Below are 19339 nucleotides of genomic sequence, written 5' to 3' on the forward strand. Positions count from 1 at the left end.
GGAAGTAAAATCCCAAATCACTTTAGGACGTGCTACTCTTATTGGTAAAAATTGAGTTGCTTTTATGCTATAATATATTCTTAGGCACAATAAGACCTATCGTTTCAAGTAAAGGGAAATCTCGATTTTGTCCAAAGTAGTGAGTAACCTCACATAAATCATATGCAAGATCGAAGCATCATCAGCAGCAATGAGTTGAGTCACCAGTAACTGGTTGTAACATGTACGGTTGTGTAAGCGCGGTCACCAGTCACAACAAGAATAAACAGTAACGTAACGTTACGTTCAGGTGTAAGAAGTCGGATGGGTTTGTCGTGGTCGTTGTCAGGTATTGTCGACGTGCACGCGGCGTTTATCGATCTGCTGCAGATGTAGCAGACGCTAGACTGCGTAAATAACCTGCCTTTCTGCAACTCGAGCGCCGTTGTCGACATGACGACCGGCGTTGTAAAAGCCTCTTGACAGGCGACGTCAGGGGTAAACCGTCGTTGCGATGACGTCACTGCCGGCAACAGGTAGCATTACGGGGCAGACAGGCTACTGGTGCAGCCATGGGCTCTCTGAGCGCAAAACGCCCCAAAGGATGGCAAAGGATGTCAGGAGACAAGCCGCAGTGTAGACGATGTCAACAACGATAGGAGACACCAAGCAAGCAAGCGTCATCCTTCCTGTAATTCCATTCGCGCTCTGTAGAGGTTCAAGTTCCAGCAACAGGTCTCACGTCTGGAGGTGTGCACACTTCTTTGGTCTTCGGGTCGCCAGTCTCTGTAAAAGCCTGTCAAAGACGATGATCCCAGCCCTATCTTTGCATGTTTTCAAGAATCGTTTAGACAAGCCCTCTGCAATTCTCGATCGAGATTGTTGTCCAGATCATTTCAGGCTAAGAAATTCTCCGGAAGGGCAGCGTAGTCCCATAAAACATAAATATGCCTAAGGACAAGCCTATATATATATAAAGATAACATTAGCTTCTCGCTCCCTCCTCTCTGCGATATGTGAAGGTACACGACAAAAATGTCAATGGCTGAAGATTTGAATGGAAACTCATATTTGTGGTATATTTTTTTAATGTTCCTTGATCTAGATAATGTTCAAATCTGCAACAAGAACAACAAGAACAAAAACAAACGTCTTTTTCTCGCTCGCTCTTCAGGCATGGCCGCACTAGCTCTGAATGAATGAATTTTGTACATTAATGAAAATAAGATAGTGTAGTTTTTATTTAGTTTGCACAAGACACCAGGCAAAAACGTCTTTCAAACATTTACTTTCTACATTTTAGCTAATTCTAACGAACTTTAAAACAAATTCTCCTTGAAGGAAAGATATCTCCCCTACTCACTTTTACATACGAGAGTGTTCATACACAGAATTTTATATGACATCCAAGTGTATTGCGGTTCTCAAGAAGAAATTGCAAATTCTACAATTTAGTTGTAGATCCATGCAGATGAGACCTGTCAATCATTTTTGGCAAATGGCATGCACGGCAACGATTGCTCTTGGCATCATAAATAGTCCCTGCCCTCTCACTCAACTCAGGCTAACAGGAGATCCAAGTGTTGATTGCGCATTTGTTTCAGACTTGGCAGGAACTTCTGCACCATCAAACTATTTACTGCTATCTAAAGTCCGTCACCCTGTTGTTCAAATTCTAACACTGCACTTAAACAACTGCTGTGCTAAGAACCAGAGGGGCGCCCTGTACGGCACACTTATTAATGCGAACTGAAAGAATCTTCCAGTCCACAGACATCAACTTCAAGGCAAAGTCAACGGTGTTTAGTAAAATACCTATGTCCAACATTTCAGGAGTAGAGGGCTAATTGTTATTATCTGATGCCACAGCCGAGTTACAAGTCAGCCCTAAATTAAAGTAGCTGATATTAAAAATCGTTTGGTCTTACCATGAACTTGTATGACTGGACTGCTTGCAGACAATTTTTTTATCTTTAGTTAACTACTAAAACGAGGTTGGTTTATATAAAGCTTGCAGTTTAGTCACGTTTATTAATTTAGACTCGCTGAGACTAACTTTGAAGAACTTTGCAAGAGGCTAAGCGTTGATCTCAGCAGACAGACATCCAGTCCACCTATACACGTCTGTGGTCTTACAGCAGTCACTTTCCTTGACAAACGTTGCTTATTCCTAACACAACTGTTACACAACACATAACTCGTAATTATTCTCATTAGAATCACTCAGTAAATTTTTTTAACAAATATTTTATTAATGTTTACATTATTAAAATTTACATTTATCAAATCCATTAGTGGCACGTTGGCAGTGTCATCTCTCTGGATGCTTGAAGCCAGTGAATCAAAATTCCTATAAAACAAAGGATTTTCAAAGAAGTGATGTCAATAAAAATGAATGTACAACAAAATTTGCATACAAATTAGAATTTTTTTTCCTCTATAACTAGACTTCACAAAAGCAGACAAATATTTAAATATACATGCATGTATCGGTCTCTATGGAACCATTACTTTATACTTTTTAAAGGTAATGACAGCTAACACAGATGGAATAGATAGTTTAAAGAAAAGTTTTCTCAGGGATGAGTAATTTCTTTATTCTTGTTTATTTTCCAGCATTTCCAAACTGAAAACAGTGACTGCTTAAGCATTAAAAGCTGAGAATTTCCTTCGCTCATATAAGCATTCTATGTTGTCGGCATTTCCTTTTTAAAATCTTTTACTTTTTCTACTAGTTTTACCTGTTGCCACGGACACATTGAGTGACTGGACTTCATTCCTGTGACCTGCTGGCAAAGGGATAGTCAGCAGAGTGTCACACTGTTTCAGAACTCCCGAGTCAACACCCCTGCCTTCATTACCTATAATTTCAACATAACATATTTATTTTTATTTTGCTTCTTATTTATAGGGACAAAGGTAACATAGTCTACATGTGCAGACCAGTATACTGCAGTCTGTTCATGGAAGGGAGAGAATTCATTGCTTCTGAAGATGCTTGCACTATCCTTTTTACCCTTTTTCTTTCACATCAACATAAATCCATCCACTTACATTCACATGCTTAGCTGCAACAGTTTTAACACTAAAGAATGCATATTGCCAAAGTAAATGTCTACTTCTGCCAACTACCAATGCAGTCAGGTGATCATTTTTGAAATCTTATCAAGAGGGTTAGAATGAAAATCAGATACTAGCCTACAATCAACAAGGTGTCTCGTGTCAAACGATAGTCCCTTAAATTTTGGAGTTTGCTCCCATTAGTGGTCTCTATGGAGGCTGTACCCACAACCTCTCCTCCTTTTGACTGCCAAGCCTGAAAATATGTAAAGTCACAGATAAAGCAAGTTTTTTTTTAAACTGAGGTGGTTATGAGACAATCATGCAGGACATTGCGGCATGTGTTTTGAAAAATACCTGAGAAGTTTCTGAGAGAATTGTGCCTGCCTGCAGGTTGCGACATATATACGTAAATATGCATATGAACACCAGTACATTTTTATTTCCTTACACTACTAGCTCAAGTTGGTATCTTTACCAGAAATTCACCAAATGAAATTAAAGTTAGAATGTTCTCACTTTGATTAGTCGAAGAATGCTATCATCATCTGTTGGCAGGCAGCTCAAATTCATCACCTCCAAGGCTCCAGAACTTGCTTTGCTGACCACAGGGCTAGCCATATAGCTGCGTTCAAAGAAGGAAATAAAGAAGAACTATAGTCAAATATATTTCCAGTTTTTCTCTTGCAAGCATTGTACTAAGAGTTATTGCCGGTAAAACTGATCACAATGCATGGCTTATGATAATGAAGAGCTCTTGTAAAACACATAATAAAAGTAACTTATCATGCTTTCACCCTTAAGACAGTTACCATGTATTTCAAAATGTATTTCCCTTCATTCTGCAGCATAATTGTCAAATCCTGTCATCAGCTTTCACTCCTTGAAGAAGTTATGGAGTTCAGTCATCTTGTGCCAAATACATTTTGGCAAGGAAAAAAATAGTTACCTATTTGAGCCTGGAACCACCACCTGGTTGACACCCAGATAATATGAAGACCGAAGAATGGCACCAAAGTTCATTGGATCCTGAGACATTAGAAAATAAAACTTCTGGATTAAAATAACCAACTCTGATAACTAAGGCCCTTGTAAAACTGAGAAATAATGTGAAACCTCAGAATTAGATTACACTGTCCACTATAATGATCTGCTCCAGATTCCATGCATCAGTCCACTTCTTTCTTACCTGAACATTATGCAGCAGCAGCCATAACTGCTTTGAATCATTTGATAGTTTTCTGGAACAGAATTAAGCATTTTGTTTCTTGTCTCTAGTTCTATCAATGAAGATATTGTTTTTAACACTATATGTCAAAATACATATTTTATAGAATGTATCATTCCACAGACAGCAAACTGTTCACGAATTATAAAAAAGAACAACAGGAATGAGCAGATTTTACATTTCAGTTTGTATTTTATATACCTGCATGTTCTTTCCTACCTAAGTTGACCATTTGAGTTTGTTTTATATACCTGCATGTTCTTTCCTACATAAGGTGACCAACAAAGAGCACCAAAAAAAGTGAAAAGTGGGAAAAGGTGGGGGAGGGGGGCAATGCCAAAAAGCAGGTAAACTAGGAGACTAATCTATAATTATTAATTAAACGGTGATAGGTAAAATTAAAGGCACAGATACGAATCAATTTACAGTATCATATTTTTACCTACAAGGAGAAAATTGATTGACTTTTTAGATGAAAGCAGGACATGTTATGAGCAGGTGGGACACACGCTCAGAGGAAGGACTGTCCCGCCTAAATCGGGATGTCGTCACCTGATTCCTACCTTAATGGACAGTATATTTTGCATACTGATCACAAGCATTTTTATCAGGGAGGTACTAACTAAATTGAAAGCACTAATATATTAATAATTAACAGCAAATTCTAAAAAAAAGAATAAGTGCAATCTATAATAGAATGTATTGAAAAATAATCTTCTGTAGAATATTAACACTGTCTTACAAACACCTTTGCGCTAAGTCTTCGGGTTCGCATTCTGGTAACACAAGTTCTCCTGCATCTAGACATACCCCCTGCAAGTATAACACAGGAAGACATCACATTATTTGCTATCATTAAACAGTGTAATGGTGGCTGTGCAAAATCTCTAAATCACTTTCAGGAATATGCCTAAGATTTCTTACTGCCACTCAAACGCTTAGAAAGAAACTAATGGGGTTGTTTATTACTAAGCATTCCTTCATCTTTAAACATTATGATTACTCTCTATGCTGGAGACTTCATTTTTTTTTTTTTATCTCAATAACAGTGTATTTTACCTTATCTCCAGAGATTAATTTAAGCTATTTCTACATTCTGTAACTGTTCATGTGGCAAACAAAAATTAATTCTACCATCACTATTATTACTGTACAAATCAGTGCAATAAATTAGAATTTAGAAATGTCTCTCAAAACCTTTAAGTGAACGTCCTGTAATTTGCAGAAGACAGATGAATAATGATTTTAAAATAGTAGAGGACTGAAAGGAATACCATGTGATATGGACAACTTATCTTCTTACATCAGAACAATATCCTTGAAAAAAAAAGGGTGTAACAGTGCACTGAATGTAAATATGAAAATCTTAAGTACTGCATTAGCTCTTAAGTTCACAGTGCAGCAGACTGCAGAGAATCTCACCTGGTGTGGTCTGTTACAGGACAAGTGAGTGAGAGTGCTTTTAGATACATAAGAGACAGGTACACCTTGGGTTTTAGCTAAAGTCTGTATCTGCAAAATGCTTTTTGTCATTTTGGACTTTTGCTTGCTGTGAATAAACAAACTGAAAAAGCGCTTTCTTTTTGAGGCTTGCAATGCCAGCAAAACTGGATGAATACCAAAAAGAACTTCTCCATAGGATTGAATGTTTTGTAGATCTCTTTTGCTCCTGCACACAAAAACAAAAACTGTGTAATTTTTTCAATTAATTCAGCAATGTTTCAATTTCTGCTCTATCACATCTTTTAAAAAATAATCCTGCTTAAAAAACATGTAAAGTTTACAAGTCTGTGTCATTAAGTTAATGATCTAAAATAAAATTCTATGGGTTTCCTTTTCCACTTTGCATATATCAGTGTGAAAGAGCATGAGATTTAAAAGGTGCCAAATACAGATCATGTACGAACAACATTCTTTCTTCAAAGAGCCTTAAAAAAAGACTATAATCCAATGCTTTTGCTTGTGTGTGTGAGAAAGAGAGAGAAAGAATAATGTATTGAGAATCCTATAACATTGTTCAAAGTTTGATTTAAAAGGTGAGATTTATAAGCATTTACAACATGTAAAAATAATATAATTTGATAACTTTGTTATCAGAAGCAGTAAAAAACTTGGATTGCCTTCCCTAGCCAGATGTCAGCAGGGTATAATGATGGGAGTATTATGTAAAGTGCAAGATAGCTAAGTAAGTCATGTACTCCATGTTTGTAATATCTGCACAGAGATGGGAAAGATATGCTCTGTTTTGGTAAAGGGACCAACTCAAACAATAAGATGAGTATTCTGATGTTGAAGTTCCCAGAAAAATCACTAAACGCCAGCATGAAAAATTTATACAAATGTTGAGGAGACATTACTAAAATAAAGGTATTGTTATAAAGGTTGAGAAAATATAAAATAATAATTTTGAACCCATGCACTACCTATTACTATTGTTAGAAGTAGTATATGCTTATGGTGGATCCAAAGACTGGAATTCCTTTCCTCTTTAGATCTTTAGATGTACTATCCTAAAGTATTTAAGCTTAGACTTTAATCTCATCCCTTTCATAGATTCTAAATATTTTTCTTTCAACTCATTCTTTATATATTTTTAATATATTGGGGTTTTTTTTTTTTTTGCCTGAAGTTTCATTACTTTTTCAGTCCCTTTTGGTATTATTTAATTAATTTACATTAATTCTAATGTTCATATCTATTTTTCTAGAATCTTTATTTGTTCCTTTTTCTTATGAGATATTGTTACATATGCAGCTGCATACTTTATACTAAGTGTAATATTTGGCAAACTATTTTATAATTATTTGTAATGTAACAACAGAAAATCAATGTTAACAATATCATTTATAAATGAAAAATTAAAAAAAAATAGTTTCAAGTGAAACAGTCTGATTGCATAAAACCTTCATCAGTAAATAGCTCCATATCATTATGTACACAGCTAGTTCGATGAAAAAATAGTTAAGGCTGCAAATAAAAATTCTGTGTACATTTATCATTAAAGATTGATGCCCACTGCTAAGAACGAAATGATCTGATGGATTACTCTGATGACAACTACCATCAATCAGTAGACTGTGATAAGAAATAGTAACATAGTGGATTATTTCTGTGAATATCTGCATCGGATTGCAATAAGACATTAAAAATATACTACATATGCTTGCCACACCAAGACAGAAAGGCAGATGTATTTATCTCATACTTTTGTGTTTTGGGTTAAAAATGCATCCTGATTATATTCTACGTGAAATGCATCTATGAGGTTAGTTTGTTCCTTGTTGCTCCTTTGAGGAGCATAGGGCCGCAATCTATGAGGTTACAAATCTCAAAAGTCTTCAGAAAAATATTACTTTCGAGACCTTTGTCAAGTAGCAAGCAGCTAACTCAGATTTCAAATTACGCAGGACCCGAACGGTGACGACCTTTTGTCAGATGTGCTACATCATTTTCATAAACATTTCTGGCATTTTCACTCTGTTGGGAAGTGCTTAAGGTTCATTGTGATAGGGTTGCATATTTTAACTAGTTAAGTGGGATACAAGTGTGAGGGCTTTTTTTTTTAAAAAAAATGGATATCCCGCTATCATCAGCCGCTTCCTAGGTGTTTTTCCCGTAATATTGATCTTTTAGTCATGCCGATCGAGCGCCAAGATGTACCATTAGTTACCCCAAACTTCCAGCTTCTTTCCCCTTCCCGTGCAGGCCATGGTTGTATTTTGGATGAAACGAGGAGTCCGAGTAATCCTTTTTACTAAGACACAATGCGTACAATTTGTACGGGTTACTGAAACCTAGCAACTGGTAATCGGACAGCGTGCGACACAAGGAATATCCTCGGGAGACTGAAAAAGATGCCATTATTATCCTAAGTGTACTTCTTCTTTCGTTGTTTTCGTCTGGCGCAACTTTCTGGTAATCTTTCACTGTACTATGTCTATAAGTACCCTTCACAAACTTACTAAATACTAGTTAGTGACCACTAAAAAATACCGCAACTTTCACTGAAAACGTTTGCTAGGGGCATTAATCTTAGCCATCACCGATATGCCGGTAGAGTAAGCTTTCTTGGGATCGGTCAGATGTAAGAATAAGGGATGGTGGGATTACTGCTTGCACAATAACATTCCTTATTTTAAGAAAGCAGCACTCGTGACAAATTTTATAATGGACCTTTTGATTTAGTGATTATATTTTATTTTATTTTAAAACTATTTGTTGTAAAAAGTAAAATATAATGCATGTTTCAAACATTTGGCACCTCATGAAATATTTAGACTCGTCCAGGTATTTGGCTCGTGTGAAAAGCCGCCTTTGGGTAAAAGTCTTACAGAGAAAAAGACGACTGGACGGTGAGCTCAGGAAGCGTTCACCGAAATATTCTGGTGCATACGGTAATCTAAGGACGAAAACTTGAAATTTCAGACTCTTTTTAAAACGCAAAGATGAAGATCCTCATTAAGATAATAGCGTTATTGATGGTGAGTTTCGTTTGGAGAACGGAGGCACGAAGGAGTCACCAAAGACATTATTCGTTTCATGGAGAAAAACATAACGGTGACGATAACCTCGGGATCAACCGTCCTAACCCATCGACATCCAGGACTAACGATCAGGTAACTTGCATCTGGAAATTTCATTAAGGCTTTGAATATTTTGATATATGTGCAAGCGTTTGACATTCCACCACCACCCCTCCACCGTCAAAATTTAACGCCCGAGAGGGACAGAGGACCCATAATAATTATGATGAAGAATGCACGCGAGCACAGACTCGCGCGCGGCTGTCGGACATTGAAGCCTTCTGATTGTCATAAATGTTTCTGGATGATATAGATATTATATCTGTATAAGCTGTATATCCCCAACCCCGCCTCACTCATGCATACACCCTCAAAGCGTGAATGCATTTGGGTATGTTTTAGTTCATCGTGTGTTTTTTATTTATTTTTTTTTTTTTTAATGTTTAGAGATATTAACTTCAAGACTATGCGAATTCCCTGGATCAGTTATATTTATAAGACACTGAGTTTTTGGGTTTCAAATCAACCTTTTTGAAGTTATTATTTCTTGCATGTGTAGCCAAAGTGAACCATTGTAAAAAGCATATTTTGTTCCATCTTTCTGGACTGAAGAATCTTACCATTTAAGGAGGTCTGTTTGCTGCTTAGGTTGATTTTGTTACAGTGTCTTCTCCCTCATTCCTGCCATAAAGCTTGACAGGTCCTATTGTTTGGAATGTTCTTTGTTCTGCCTTTGTTTCCACTTATCAATCCAGGTTTATCATTTTTCTGATGTGCTAATGGTTTTCTCCCCTCCCTGTATTTATATCCACCACCAGCACCCTTGTTCATAATGTTTTGTTTACTTGCATTTTAACACTTGTGAAGAAGTACACTGTGCACAAACATGTGCAACCACAAGAGTTGATTTTCATCATTTTTTGAACTATTTTTAGATGATTTCAAACTTTTTTTGAGATTATAGATGCCATTTGCAAATACTATCATGGTATCAGCCTAAACAGATTCACAGATTTTATATCTGAAAAAAAAAAACCCAGCTAATATGACTGAAAAGGCAGAAAGCAAGGACATTCTTAGTGACACTCTATTTCTGTTGTACGTGCCAGCAGCATTTTTCCCTAGACATTGATTCATGCTCCTGCCTAGGGTTTAACTGCCTAGTTTATGACCTGGGGAGGATGGGGCTACCTTGTGGGATTTGCAGGGATGATGTTGAGAAAAATGTGTCTGAGACGGGGTAAATGTATGAATTTAAATATACTGCTGATGTCATAAACTGGCTCCTTGCATTCAACAGCAAACCAGGCTTACAAACCCTTGATCTTGACAGTCAATTTCTGCATCTGACTTGGCCAGAAATCAATTCTTTTGTTCGGGATACAGAAAATATTGCTGATTTTTTTTTTCTTATTATTATGTTCAGTTACTAATACTAGACAATATGCAATGCATGTAGATAAAATTACATTTGTATCTATGCACATATGAAGATTAGAGAAATATCAGAAAAGATCAAATCTGTTTTGTGCTAAAGATAACTGTCCAATCTTGAATGTAATCTATTGATGAATTTAATTCACTGCAGGTTCATAAGAGAAAGATTGGATGGATAGAAGTTAAAGAAGGTGAGCATTCATTTTTAGAGAGCTAAACAGCTCTGTATTTTTCTCTTCAGTCATGTGTTTCATCAAGTCAGGAAAATTTGAAATGGCCAAATAACACTTTATCATGATAGCAGAGTAGTTGTGGAACATCTTTACCAAGACTTAAGATCAAAGTATCAGAGAAGCAAAATCTAATTAAATTAAAAATAGACAGTGTGGAAATGCCACCTGAAATTTGCAGTTAATCATTATCAGCAAAGATATGTACTCCATAGATAAATCTTTGCATTCTTAGGCATTGTTTTACTCATTTACCTGTCAAAAGTCTAAATTTAGCGTGGTGCATTCTGGAAATGTTAAATTAAGAAATACTGACTTGTATCACAAATTAATTGAAGAAAAATGCACCTTTTCATCTCTCCCCTGTGTTATGCATTTTAATATTTGACTGCATGCTGTCTGTAAATTATAATAAGGTAGAGTTTTTTCCTACTACATCTGGTTTTACTGTAGTGGTCTGTCTTTAATTTCTTCTCCTTGCACATTTTTGCACTGTCTACTTTGAAAAGGAAACTTTCATTGTTACATTTGCTTCAATTGACAACAAATTGTACATACTTTTGACAAATGTCAAAGATGATGCTGTAAAGAATGTCCTTTTTATTAAACTCAGTAGTATGGCTTTTCCAGAATTTAGTTCCCACAAACCTCAACTTGAGTTGATGGCATTAGGCAGAGTTGTCTGCTTGTTATTTCAGTGCCTGGTTGTGAATGTAAAGGTGGGGAAATCTGCATTCAAGGACCCAAACATCATCGACCTGTGTGTATCAAAGAACATCAGCTAAAGGAGAGGTACAAATTAGTTACTTAACAGTACATTCATCTATGACTGGCTGTCTTTAGTGAACTTCCTGTTAAAATCTAGCAACTGTTTAATTATTACTTTGTTAATTTACTTGCTCAAGAGGTTGTACTATAGTTTAGTTTTGGTTTAGTCCTTGTTACTCCTCCAGGAGCATAGGGCCACAGTGGTTTTACTATGTTTAAGAAAGAATGCAAAAGAAAACTTGTGCCTACATGCTGGCATGTGAGAGTGAAAGGAAGAAGGTGTGAGAACAGAGGAGCTCAGGGACATTTAGCAGCTTTCTTGCAAGCTTAGTAGGCTTAGTTTTTTTTTTTTTTGGTCTGTTTTTTTTAAATAGTGTTTGTATTTGAGAAACATCGTTTGTCACTTTTGTTTTCATTTTATAGTAAAGTCTGTTGGTGTGGAGAATGTTTTCCACAAAGTTTTTTGGGGATAATGTTAAACATATTTTATATAGTTAATGCTCGTGTAGGCGTTTTAGTTAAAACTAGATTCTTTGACCACGGAAGCCTGGAATAAAATGCAAAAAGACAAACACAAAAGAAAGTAACATCTAAGATGCTACATGAGAGAAGGAGGGGTTGGATGCCTTTTTTGTTGCATTTTTTTGTAGCCCTTATACTGTTGCCCAGCAACAAAAATGCAAGGTCTGATTCAGGCTTTTGTCTCTTCAGATCGTTTGAAGCAGAGGATGTCGCAATAAAGAAGGATCTTTATGCTCACTATTATTTTGTTTTACTAGCTGTGTGTACCTCCATGCATTTATATTAGGTAGAGGTTGGAGTGCGTTTGAGGTTGTTTAAGGAATTATATTGGTGATGGAAATGTGGTATAGAATAATAAAAAATTTAATGGTTAATAATAATCATGATGTTTCAGAAGACCCATTAAGTGGATCATGAGCAGTTTTCAGGAATGCAGAAGTCTGATGTACAGTCTGCTGATAATTTCTAGCTGACTGCTCTGTATTAGTCATTCAGATTGTAGCATTGGCATACTGTGCGCCTGACCCCAGATATATTACTAATATTTAGTAGACTGCTGTGTGTTAGCCATCCAGCTTTTTGGACTGGTAGATATCGTTCCTGACCCCAGATTTTTTTAATCTACTTTCAGTTTTAGTTTTTATATTAACCAGTCTGGTGCATAGACAATTTTTCTGTTTGTTTGTGAAAGTGCACGGCTGTTTCGACGGTTCCATGAACGCAAAGAGCTGGCCGAAGAAAGAAAGAATGATATAGACCACAAGCACAGATCCAGCTTCGAGGCCCCTCATGACCTTCACATCAGTGTATTTGCAAAACACAAGCAGTCTCATGAGGGCAAGAACAGACCCAGTGTTTCAGAATCCATGGTATTTATGCTTGTTTGCTTGGAAACTTTGCAATTCTTTGGAAGCTCATGATTTACATGACTATTATCCATATTACACTTACAGAATGAGATGGGAGAAAGTTTGATGGCTGTTTTAGGTCTTGAGTCATCTTTGTTGAAACAGATCATAACTTATGCACTAATTTTTTTTTTTTTTTTTAAGCATTATGGCAAGAGATTGCATTTGAACAACATGCCATTCAACAAGACTGAAGACATGCCAGTTGCTGATGCACCTAGTTCTGGTACAGTGACTTGCGTCTTTTTTTTTTTTTCTTTTTTTTTAATGTTGCATATTTAGTCATTCTAATGATTTCTTCACTTATTCAGAAAAAAATTTATTATCATAACAAGTTACATTTAAAGTGTGATACAGAATATTGTGTTTAAAAAATATTAAACAGGACGTTTGTTGGGTTACAAAATCCAAATTCTTTATTTTTAATATGAAGATGTTGCTTTTAATGCCAAGGGAAAATATTTACAAATTTGGAAAAACACCATTAGAGTCGAGGCTGTGCAAATTTTTTGGAAAGCATTTGATGTATTATTGCAAAAATAACAATAGAACACATCTTCAAAGTCATCATTTATGAAGGTTGAGAAAACTAGGTAATTTTAATGAAAGCATCTACATTTTAGTATTCTAAAAGTTTTCATAACCAGGGACAAAGTGTGATAGCAGTGCTTTGGATCAGATGCGTCAACGCCTGACTGGATGGTTCCATGTTCTGCGTGGCAAAAATGCTCATCATTCTGGCAAGAAACATCAACACAAAAAGCATCATCATTTTTCAGTGAAGAAGGAGTTGCGTGACAAACATCCTGGTAAAGTGTAAAGTTCTTTTGATATGTCAGTGTGAAATAGAATATTGTGTTTCAAAAATGTCAGACAAGACAAGCTATGTGATTCACATTCTCTATGCAGCTTAGGAGAACTTAAATATAAAGGTGTTGCTTTAAATGCAAAGAAAACAGTATTTTTACTTTTGGGGAATACTTATGAACTAGAAAATTGCCTGTATTTATACTCATTTGTCTCTGGCTAGTGATTGCTTGCATGCAGAGTCATAAACAAAGCTGCAAGGCAACATAACTTCATCATATGCTTGCTTTAAGAACTGTAGATTAACTCTCTTATGTTCTGGTGGCCCAGTGGCACAGCAGTTAGCGCCTGTCGCCAATACAGTTAAGTTTGGTTGTCGTGGGTGCAGGTCTCATCTCGGGCACACTGTTCTTTCTCTGCATGTGGCATCTGTTCACAGGGCTGGTTGCCTTGCTGTGATACAGCATAAAACAGCAATTCCCATGGTCTTAAAAAAGATCTCAAATCCTTGAGCGCCATTCCTTCAGTTTTGTTACACTGAGTACTGCCCAAAGAAGTTTCAGACTTGTTTCTTTTTTTCTGGCTTTTTCTAAAGTAATCATCCATTTGTTGTGCAACACAAATTTATGTTTTCTCTGTACAGTTATGTATGTGTTTGAAGAATTGCAGGTTTATGTGACTGGATATGTGTGTTGCTTTGTTTATCTTTGCATATTTGTTGGGGATGGGGGTGCATGCATACCACCTGTAAAGCATGTTAAGCCTTAGGAGTAGTGCTATACATGAGTGCTTCATTACCATTGTCATCATTATTTACTTGGTTACATAGGGTTGAATATGAGAAATATTTGCTTGACTGGCATTGCTTTTTCTTTGATTGAGCAGGCTTGAAATTGCTCCTTTTTATTATATATTGTTTGACAGTGGTCAAAAACTACCATGTGCTTATAATTACTCTTGAGACATTGCTCTACCAAGTTTTTCCTGAGTGGATATTCTTTAATAATTTTATCATGGTTCATATTTTGGTTAATGATTATATAGAGTACAACCTTTCACAGTCTCTCATGCTATGAACTTGACAAACTAGACTGTGTTTTTAATTACTTTTGTCAGATGGGAAGTGCAGCTGTCTCAGGTCTGTCATGTGGGAATTCCGTCAGATTGACATTGACCACAATCACAATCTCAACAAAACAGAACTGGTCATTGTTGACAGCAATGACAAAGAACCATGCCTCCACCCGTACCTCTGGTCATGTGACAAAAACTCAGATGGGCTCCTGTCCCGCAGTGAATGGTGTTGCTGTTTCCAAGAAAATGGTAAATTTATTTAACATGTTTCATACACAATTTAAGAACTTGTTTTATATGATAGGATAAAAAATGCAGCCTTGCTAATCAGAGCAAGTTGTGATGTTAAGATTTCTTTTCTTTCAGGCGAAGAATCCCCATGTTTTAAAAAGCTGAAAGAGATCGAATCCTTGAAGAATGAAGGTATTTTGTTTTCCTTTTAAAGCGTAATTTAATTGTTGCAAAGGTATCAGATGTCATGTTCTAACTTTTATTTTTGCTTTAATTTTTTTTTTTCTTCTTTTACTTTTCTTTTTTTTTTCTTTTTTCTTGTTACAAGCTATAGAAGTACTTGTAACAGTAAAAATTATGATGCCAATAGCTCTTTAAAAGGTTAAATTTTAAAGATCCTTTGTAATTTTCTCTGCTGACATGCAATATATCAGTAGTTAGAAATATTGTATGCATTATTTGGTTATATCTGCTGCAATGGGAATAATTTACTGGGACCCTGCAGTTTGAAGCCTTTCTTGACTTCTCACAGTGAGCTATGTACCAAGTTGTGATCAAGAAGGCTACTTTGAAAAACAACAGTGCATGGGATCTGAACAAGAGACTCAGGTGTGCTGGTGTGTAACACCCAATGGATCCCAAATCCCTGGGTCACGTACATATGGCCATGCACATTGTGGTCAGTATCACCAAAGGCATTTACTGTACTTGAAATAAACTACAGATTCTTTCATCTTTGTTTGGAAAAGATAGTGAAAATTGTAGTGATAGTCCTTGCTGCCATTTTCTTTCTTTCACTCTTTTTGAAATTCATTGATGAAGACATTTCATAAATTGTTATAAATTCATAAGTTCATTTACATAGCATATTATTTTATGTGTAGCATTTGAGATACATAACAAGAAGTTTTGTTATTTAATCACTAGTGGTCAGCAGAGGTGTTTTTTGGGGAGTGATTGGGTAATTTCTTTTTGATCTGTGGGTAATTTCTCTTTGATCTCTGCATAATAAGAAATGTTCTGTATGTCTCCCTACTCCACTGTAGCAAATGCTTCTAGTCCTTCATCCTGATGAATTAAAAAATAAAGGAAAATATTTTAGAATTCTGTTTTGTCATAATAATGGCATTGACAATGTCGCCATCATGTGAAGCTGCATACGTCTGATCTGGTGTTAATGACTGAATTTTATGACCCGTGATTCTTTTCCTCGGCAGGCAAGCTTGATGTCATGGGCTACCCTAAGTCATGGCATGCAGTATAAAGGGAGCTTGTTCATCATGCCTTTTAGAGTGATTCATCCTACTGGACAGCATACATTTACTCAGTTACCAGAGCTTGTGAATACCAAGATCTTCTGAAGGAAGAACCATACAAATAGCTTTCAGATGTTTTCCATTAATGTGAAACATCTTTCTGCATTATTAGAATCTAATGTGTCTCATTGACTTACCTGGTTACACGATATATGTGATCAGATCAGCAAAGATATAATCATGCTACCTGCTTTATTCGAGAAAATGGTCACAATGTGTACTTAGTGTGATCCCTCCCCTTTCAGGCAAACTGTTAACTTAAGGTCTCAACATCTGGTCATTGAAAACAAAACACAGAAAATTAACCATGTGTCACAAAAAATAAAAATATAAGTAAGTCATTTAAAATGCATGTTTACTATAAAATTAGGTAGAAATGTTTGTACCATTAGGCAATAGGTCTTGTATTTTAAGAAAATCCACACATATCAGCTTCCACAATAGGATCACACTGAAAACTTGGTATGTGTTAAAAACAAATTCCAGTTGTAAAGTCACTTTTAATCAACTTAAATCATCCTAAAGGGAACAGAGCTTATCAAGAATGGTGAGATGATAAGATATATATATAGTAAGTCTGATGATTGTCACACAAAACTTTCGGGAAACTTTAGAACATTGCCATACCACATTCCATGCGCCAACTCTCCCACCCGCACACATACATTTTCTTTATCCAGTCCCTTCTATCAGATAAACACACAAGCACACACACACACTAGAAGGACTACTTATACCATTATCAGGAAAGAGTAGAAAGAATAAATCAGGAAAGAGCAGAAAGAATAAGAAAATAAAACTACAAAAAAGTAGAATAACAAAGATAATGCACACAGGTTGGTTAAAAAGAAGTCCATAGATCCTTTCCACACATGCATGCACAAACATATGGTTTCCTGCTGTCTTACATGACATTAGCTTTATTCTGTCAGCATTAATACTGTAATTGTGTTGCTAGTCTTTTTGTCACCGTAGCTGTATACAACATTGTACATTATAGAGAAGTGGCAGATCTGCATATATTTGCTTGGGGGAGGGGGTGGTAGTTTTGGATGGTTGAGTTGGAGCAGGTTGTAGGTTTGAAGCTTTGTAGGCTAGTGACTGGAAAACTCCATCTGTCTGCCTAGTCGTTGATGGATACATGTTTTACCAGGGAACATTCAGTGCTTTAGAAAGGGACAGTTGAGCTCAGTCTGCCAACTGCCAGTGTTTGAACAGGGTGAATCCCTTATAGTTGACTGCCACTGGAGCTCAGGGCTTTTATTTTATGGTTTCTGAATTTTTTTTTTGCACAGACTTGGTTTCATTTTATGCATTTATATTATTGTGTATCCTTTATGCATTGGTCGTTTTGCAGGTTTTTATTGTGAAAATTACGTGAATCAAAGCTGTTAGTCTCAGTATCAGCTCGTGCATGTTATCTAGCATTATGTAAAATTATGCTGTAAATGTCTTCCAATTTATGTCTTTAGAATTAAGTCTTGCATGTAGAGGTCATTGTTTTATTGAAATTTTCATGGCAGGGATATTTAGTCTTTTACCAGTAACAGTGGTACTTAAAATTTAATCCTTGTTGGAATGGCAACTTGAACAGGAATTCATACTTAAAAAATTTTGCAGTAACACTTTAACACCCTGTTTTGTTGTTGTTTCTTTTTATTTGGAGGAAAGGAACTTTGCCACTGCAATGAGTGCACAAAATGGAAACAGTAATGATCTGTTTGTGTAAAATGGTTGTGTTTAATCGACTGTGATAAAACCTTAGTCATTCCAATTTTTTTTTTAAAAGATATTTTGAGGTTCAGTTAAAGTATTTTTTCCAAAATCAGTTGCCAATGTACATCATTCCATAAAATCAAAACACACTTTGAAAGATGCTATTGAAAGATGTTTTATATCTTGCTGGTTTTTTTTCAATGCATAAAAGATCTGAGAAGTGAACAGCTTTTAGCTTATTTTAGCTTGAACTTCTTGGCTCTGCAGTCTTCATTTACTTGATAACTGCAGTGGACTGTTTTAGTCATACTGTACTGTTACCATTTATTGCTTTGAACCTGGCCTGACATATTATTGTACAATAAACTTAACTTTCTTGTAAGTCTTCATTACTGAAGGTATTTTGACACAATTTCTTTATAAAAACTTTTATTGCAGCCTGTAACTGTCTTTGGTGAGGGTTTTTTTGCAACCATCATTTTTAATGATTAAATCAGTTTGAGATCTTTTGTATTTGTTGTCTTCTTCACTAATATCATGCCAGTTGACCAAGACCTAAATGACTGTTAGAATGTTCTACAATACAATTTGTACATTAAGAAAAGTGCATGGAACATATTGTTGGCATTCGTTTATGCTGGCTTGAAACTTAACATTTTGAATCAATGACAACAACTGGATATCTTTCACTTCAGCTAACTTAAGGTGACCAGACGTTTCGGAAGCGAAAGCGGGATGCGTGCTGAGCGCCGAAAATAGTGAATAGCGGGAGCGATGCTTAAAGGCAGTAAACTAGGAGACAAATTTGAAATTATTAATCAGCTATACCCAAATACCAAGGCACAGATGAATCAATGTACGGTAACCTTACCTTCAGGTAATCGGAGTGGATGGAAGTATTAAAGCCCTCATGCACTTTTCTCGTGGCCAGCCTTTTTGTGAGTGCGGCGCCCATCTCTTCCTCCCCAACCCTCTTTAGAGTCAGGTACCCTGGTTGGACTGGTGGAGAAGTTTGCTGTGCCACATGGGTATCAAACAGTAATGTCTCAGGGTTCGGATGCCAGTATTGTTATCAGGTTTTCCGCTTCCCCAAAAAGAGTGGGGGACACTCATCAGCCATGACAGGCCGATAACTGGTACACACCTAGGCTGAGAGGAGGAAAGGACTGGAAGGAGTCATTACCGACTTGCCTCACCTGCACCGCCATTTTATAGGTATAAATAGAAGGGAAACTAATCTAAAGATTACTCAGTATCGTCCCAGTATTCTCCTGATATCACTAACCTAATTCTCGGGAGTAGTTACCGTTAAATCTACATTTATCACCCTTTACATCTTTTTCACATCCTTGCTTTTGCAATATCTTGTTACTCTCAGCTCTTGTTCTTGTTATTTAGTTCCTCTTTGTGTTTTCAGTATTTGATTTTATTCTTTGTTTATTATGGTTGTTTATTCGTTTATAGTTCATATATTATTTGTTTGTTTTCCTGTCCCTCGTATGCTGTCCATGTTTCGTTCTTGTTCATGCTCCTTAGGATT

At 36.2% G+C, this 19339-nt stretch overlaps 2 protein-coding genes across 4 annotated transcripts; one reads left to right on the plus strand and one right to left on the minus strand.

Moving 5' to 3' along the window:
- Positions 1–2208: 2208 nt before the first annotated feature.
- On the minus strand, positions 2209–8316 carry LOC112565517 (rRNA methyltransferase 1, mitochondrial-like). Of its 3 annotated transcripts, none has more exons than XM_025240968.1 (9): positions 7938–8316; positions 5690–5936; positions 5010–5080; positions 4229–4280; positions 3989–4068; positions 3559–3664; positions 3178–3295; positions 2721–2840; positions 2209–2329 (listed from the first exon to the last, which is right to left on the minus strand). In XM_025240968.1, the coding sequence occupies exons 1-9, from the start codon at positions 8126–8128 to the stop codon at positions 2271–2273; spliced, it is 1044 nt and encodes a 347-aa protein (XP_025096753.1). In that variant the 5' UTR covers positions 8129–8316; the 3' UTR covers positions 2209–2270. The 3 variants fall into 3 exon arrangements, with proteins under 3 accessions (XP_025096753.1, XP_025096761.1, XP_025096771.1); XM_025240976.1 differs by having other exon boundaries at positions 5016–5080; positions 7938–8315; XM_025240986.1 differs by having other exon boundaries at positions 7928–8036.
- A 231-nt stretch (positions 8317–8547) lies between these two features.
- LOC112565509 (proteoglycan Cow-like) lies at positions 8548–18308 on the plus strand. Its single transcript, XM_025240954.1, has 10 exons — positions 8548–8883; positions 10379–10418; positions 11156–11249; positions 12439–12616; positions 12800–12881; positions 13303–13464; positions 14579–14785; positions 14903–14959; positions 15300–15446; positions 15985–18308. Exons 1-10 carry the CDS (start codon positions 8713–8715, stop codon positions 16029–16031), a joined length of 1185 nt encoding a protein of 394 aa, XP_025096739.1. The 5' UTR covers positions 8548–8712; the 3' UTR covers positions 16032–18308.
- Positions 18309–19339: the final 1031 nt, after the last annotated feature.

Source organism: Pomacea canaliculata, linkage group LG1 (genome assembly GCF_003073045.1).
Source record: "Pomacea canaliculata isolate SZHN2017 linkage group LG1, ASM307304v1, whole genome shotgun sequence".
NCBI lineage: Eukaryota > Metazoa > Mollusca > Gastropoda > Architaenioglossa > Ampullariidae > Pomacea > Pomacea canaliculata.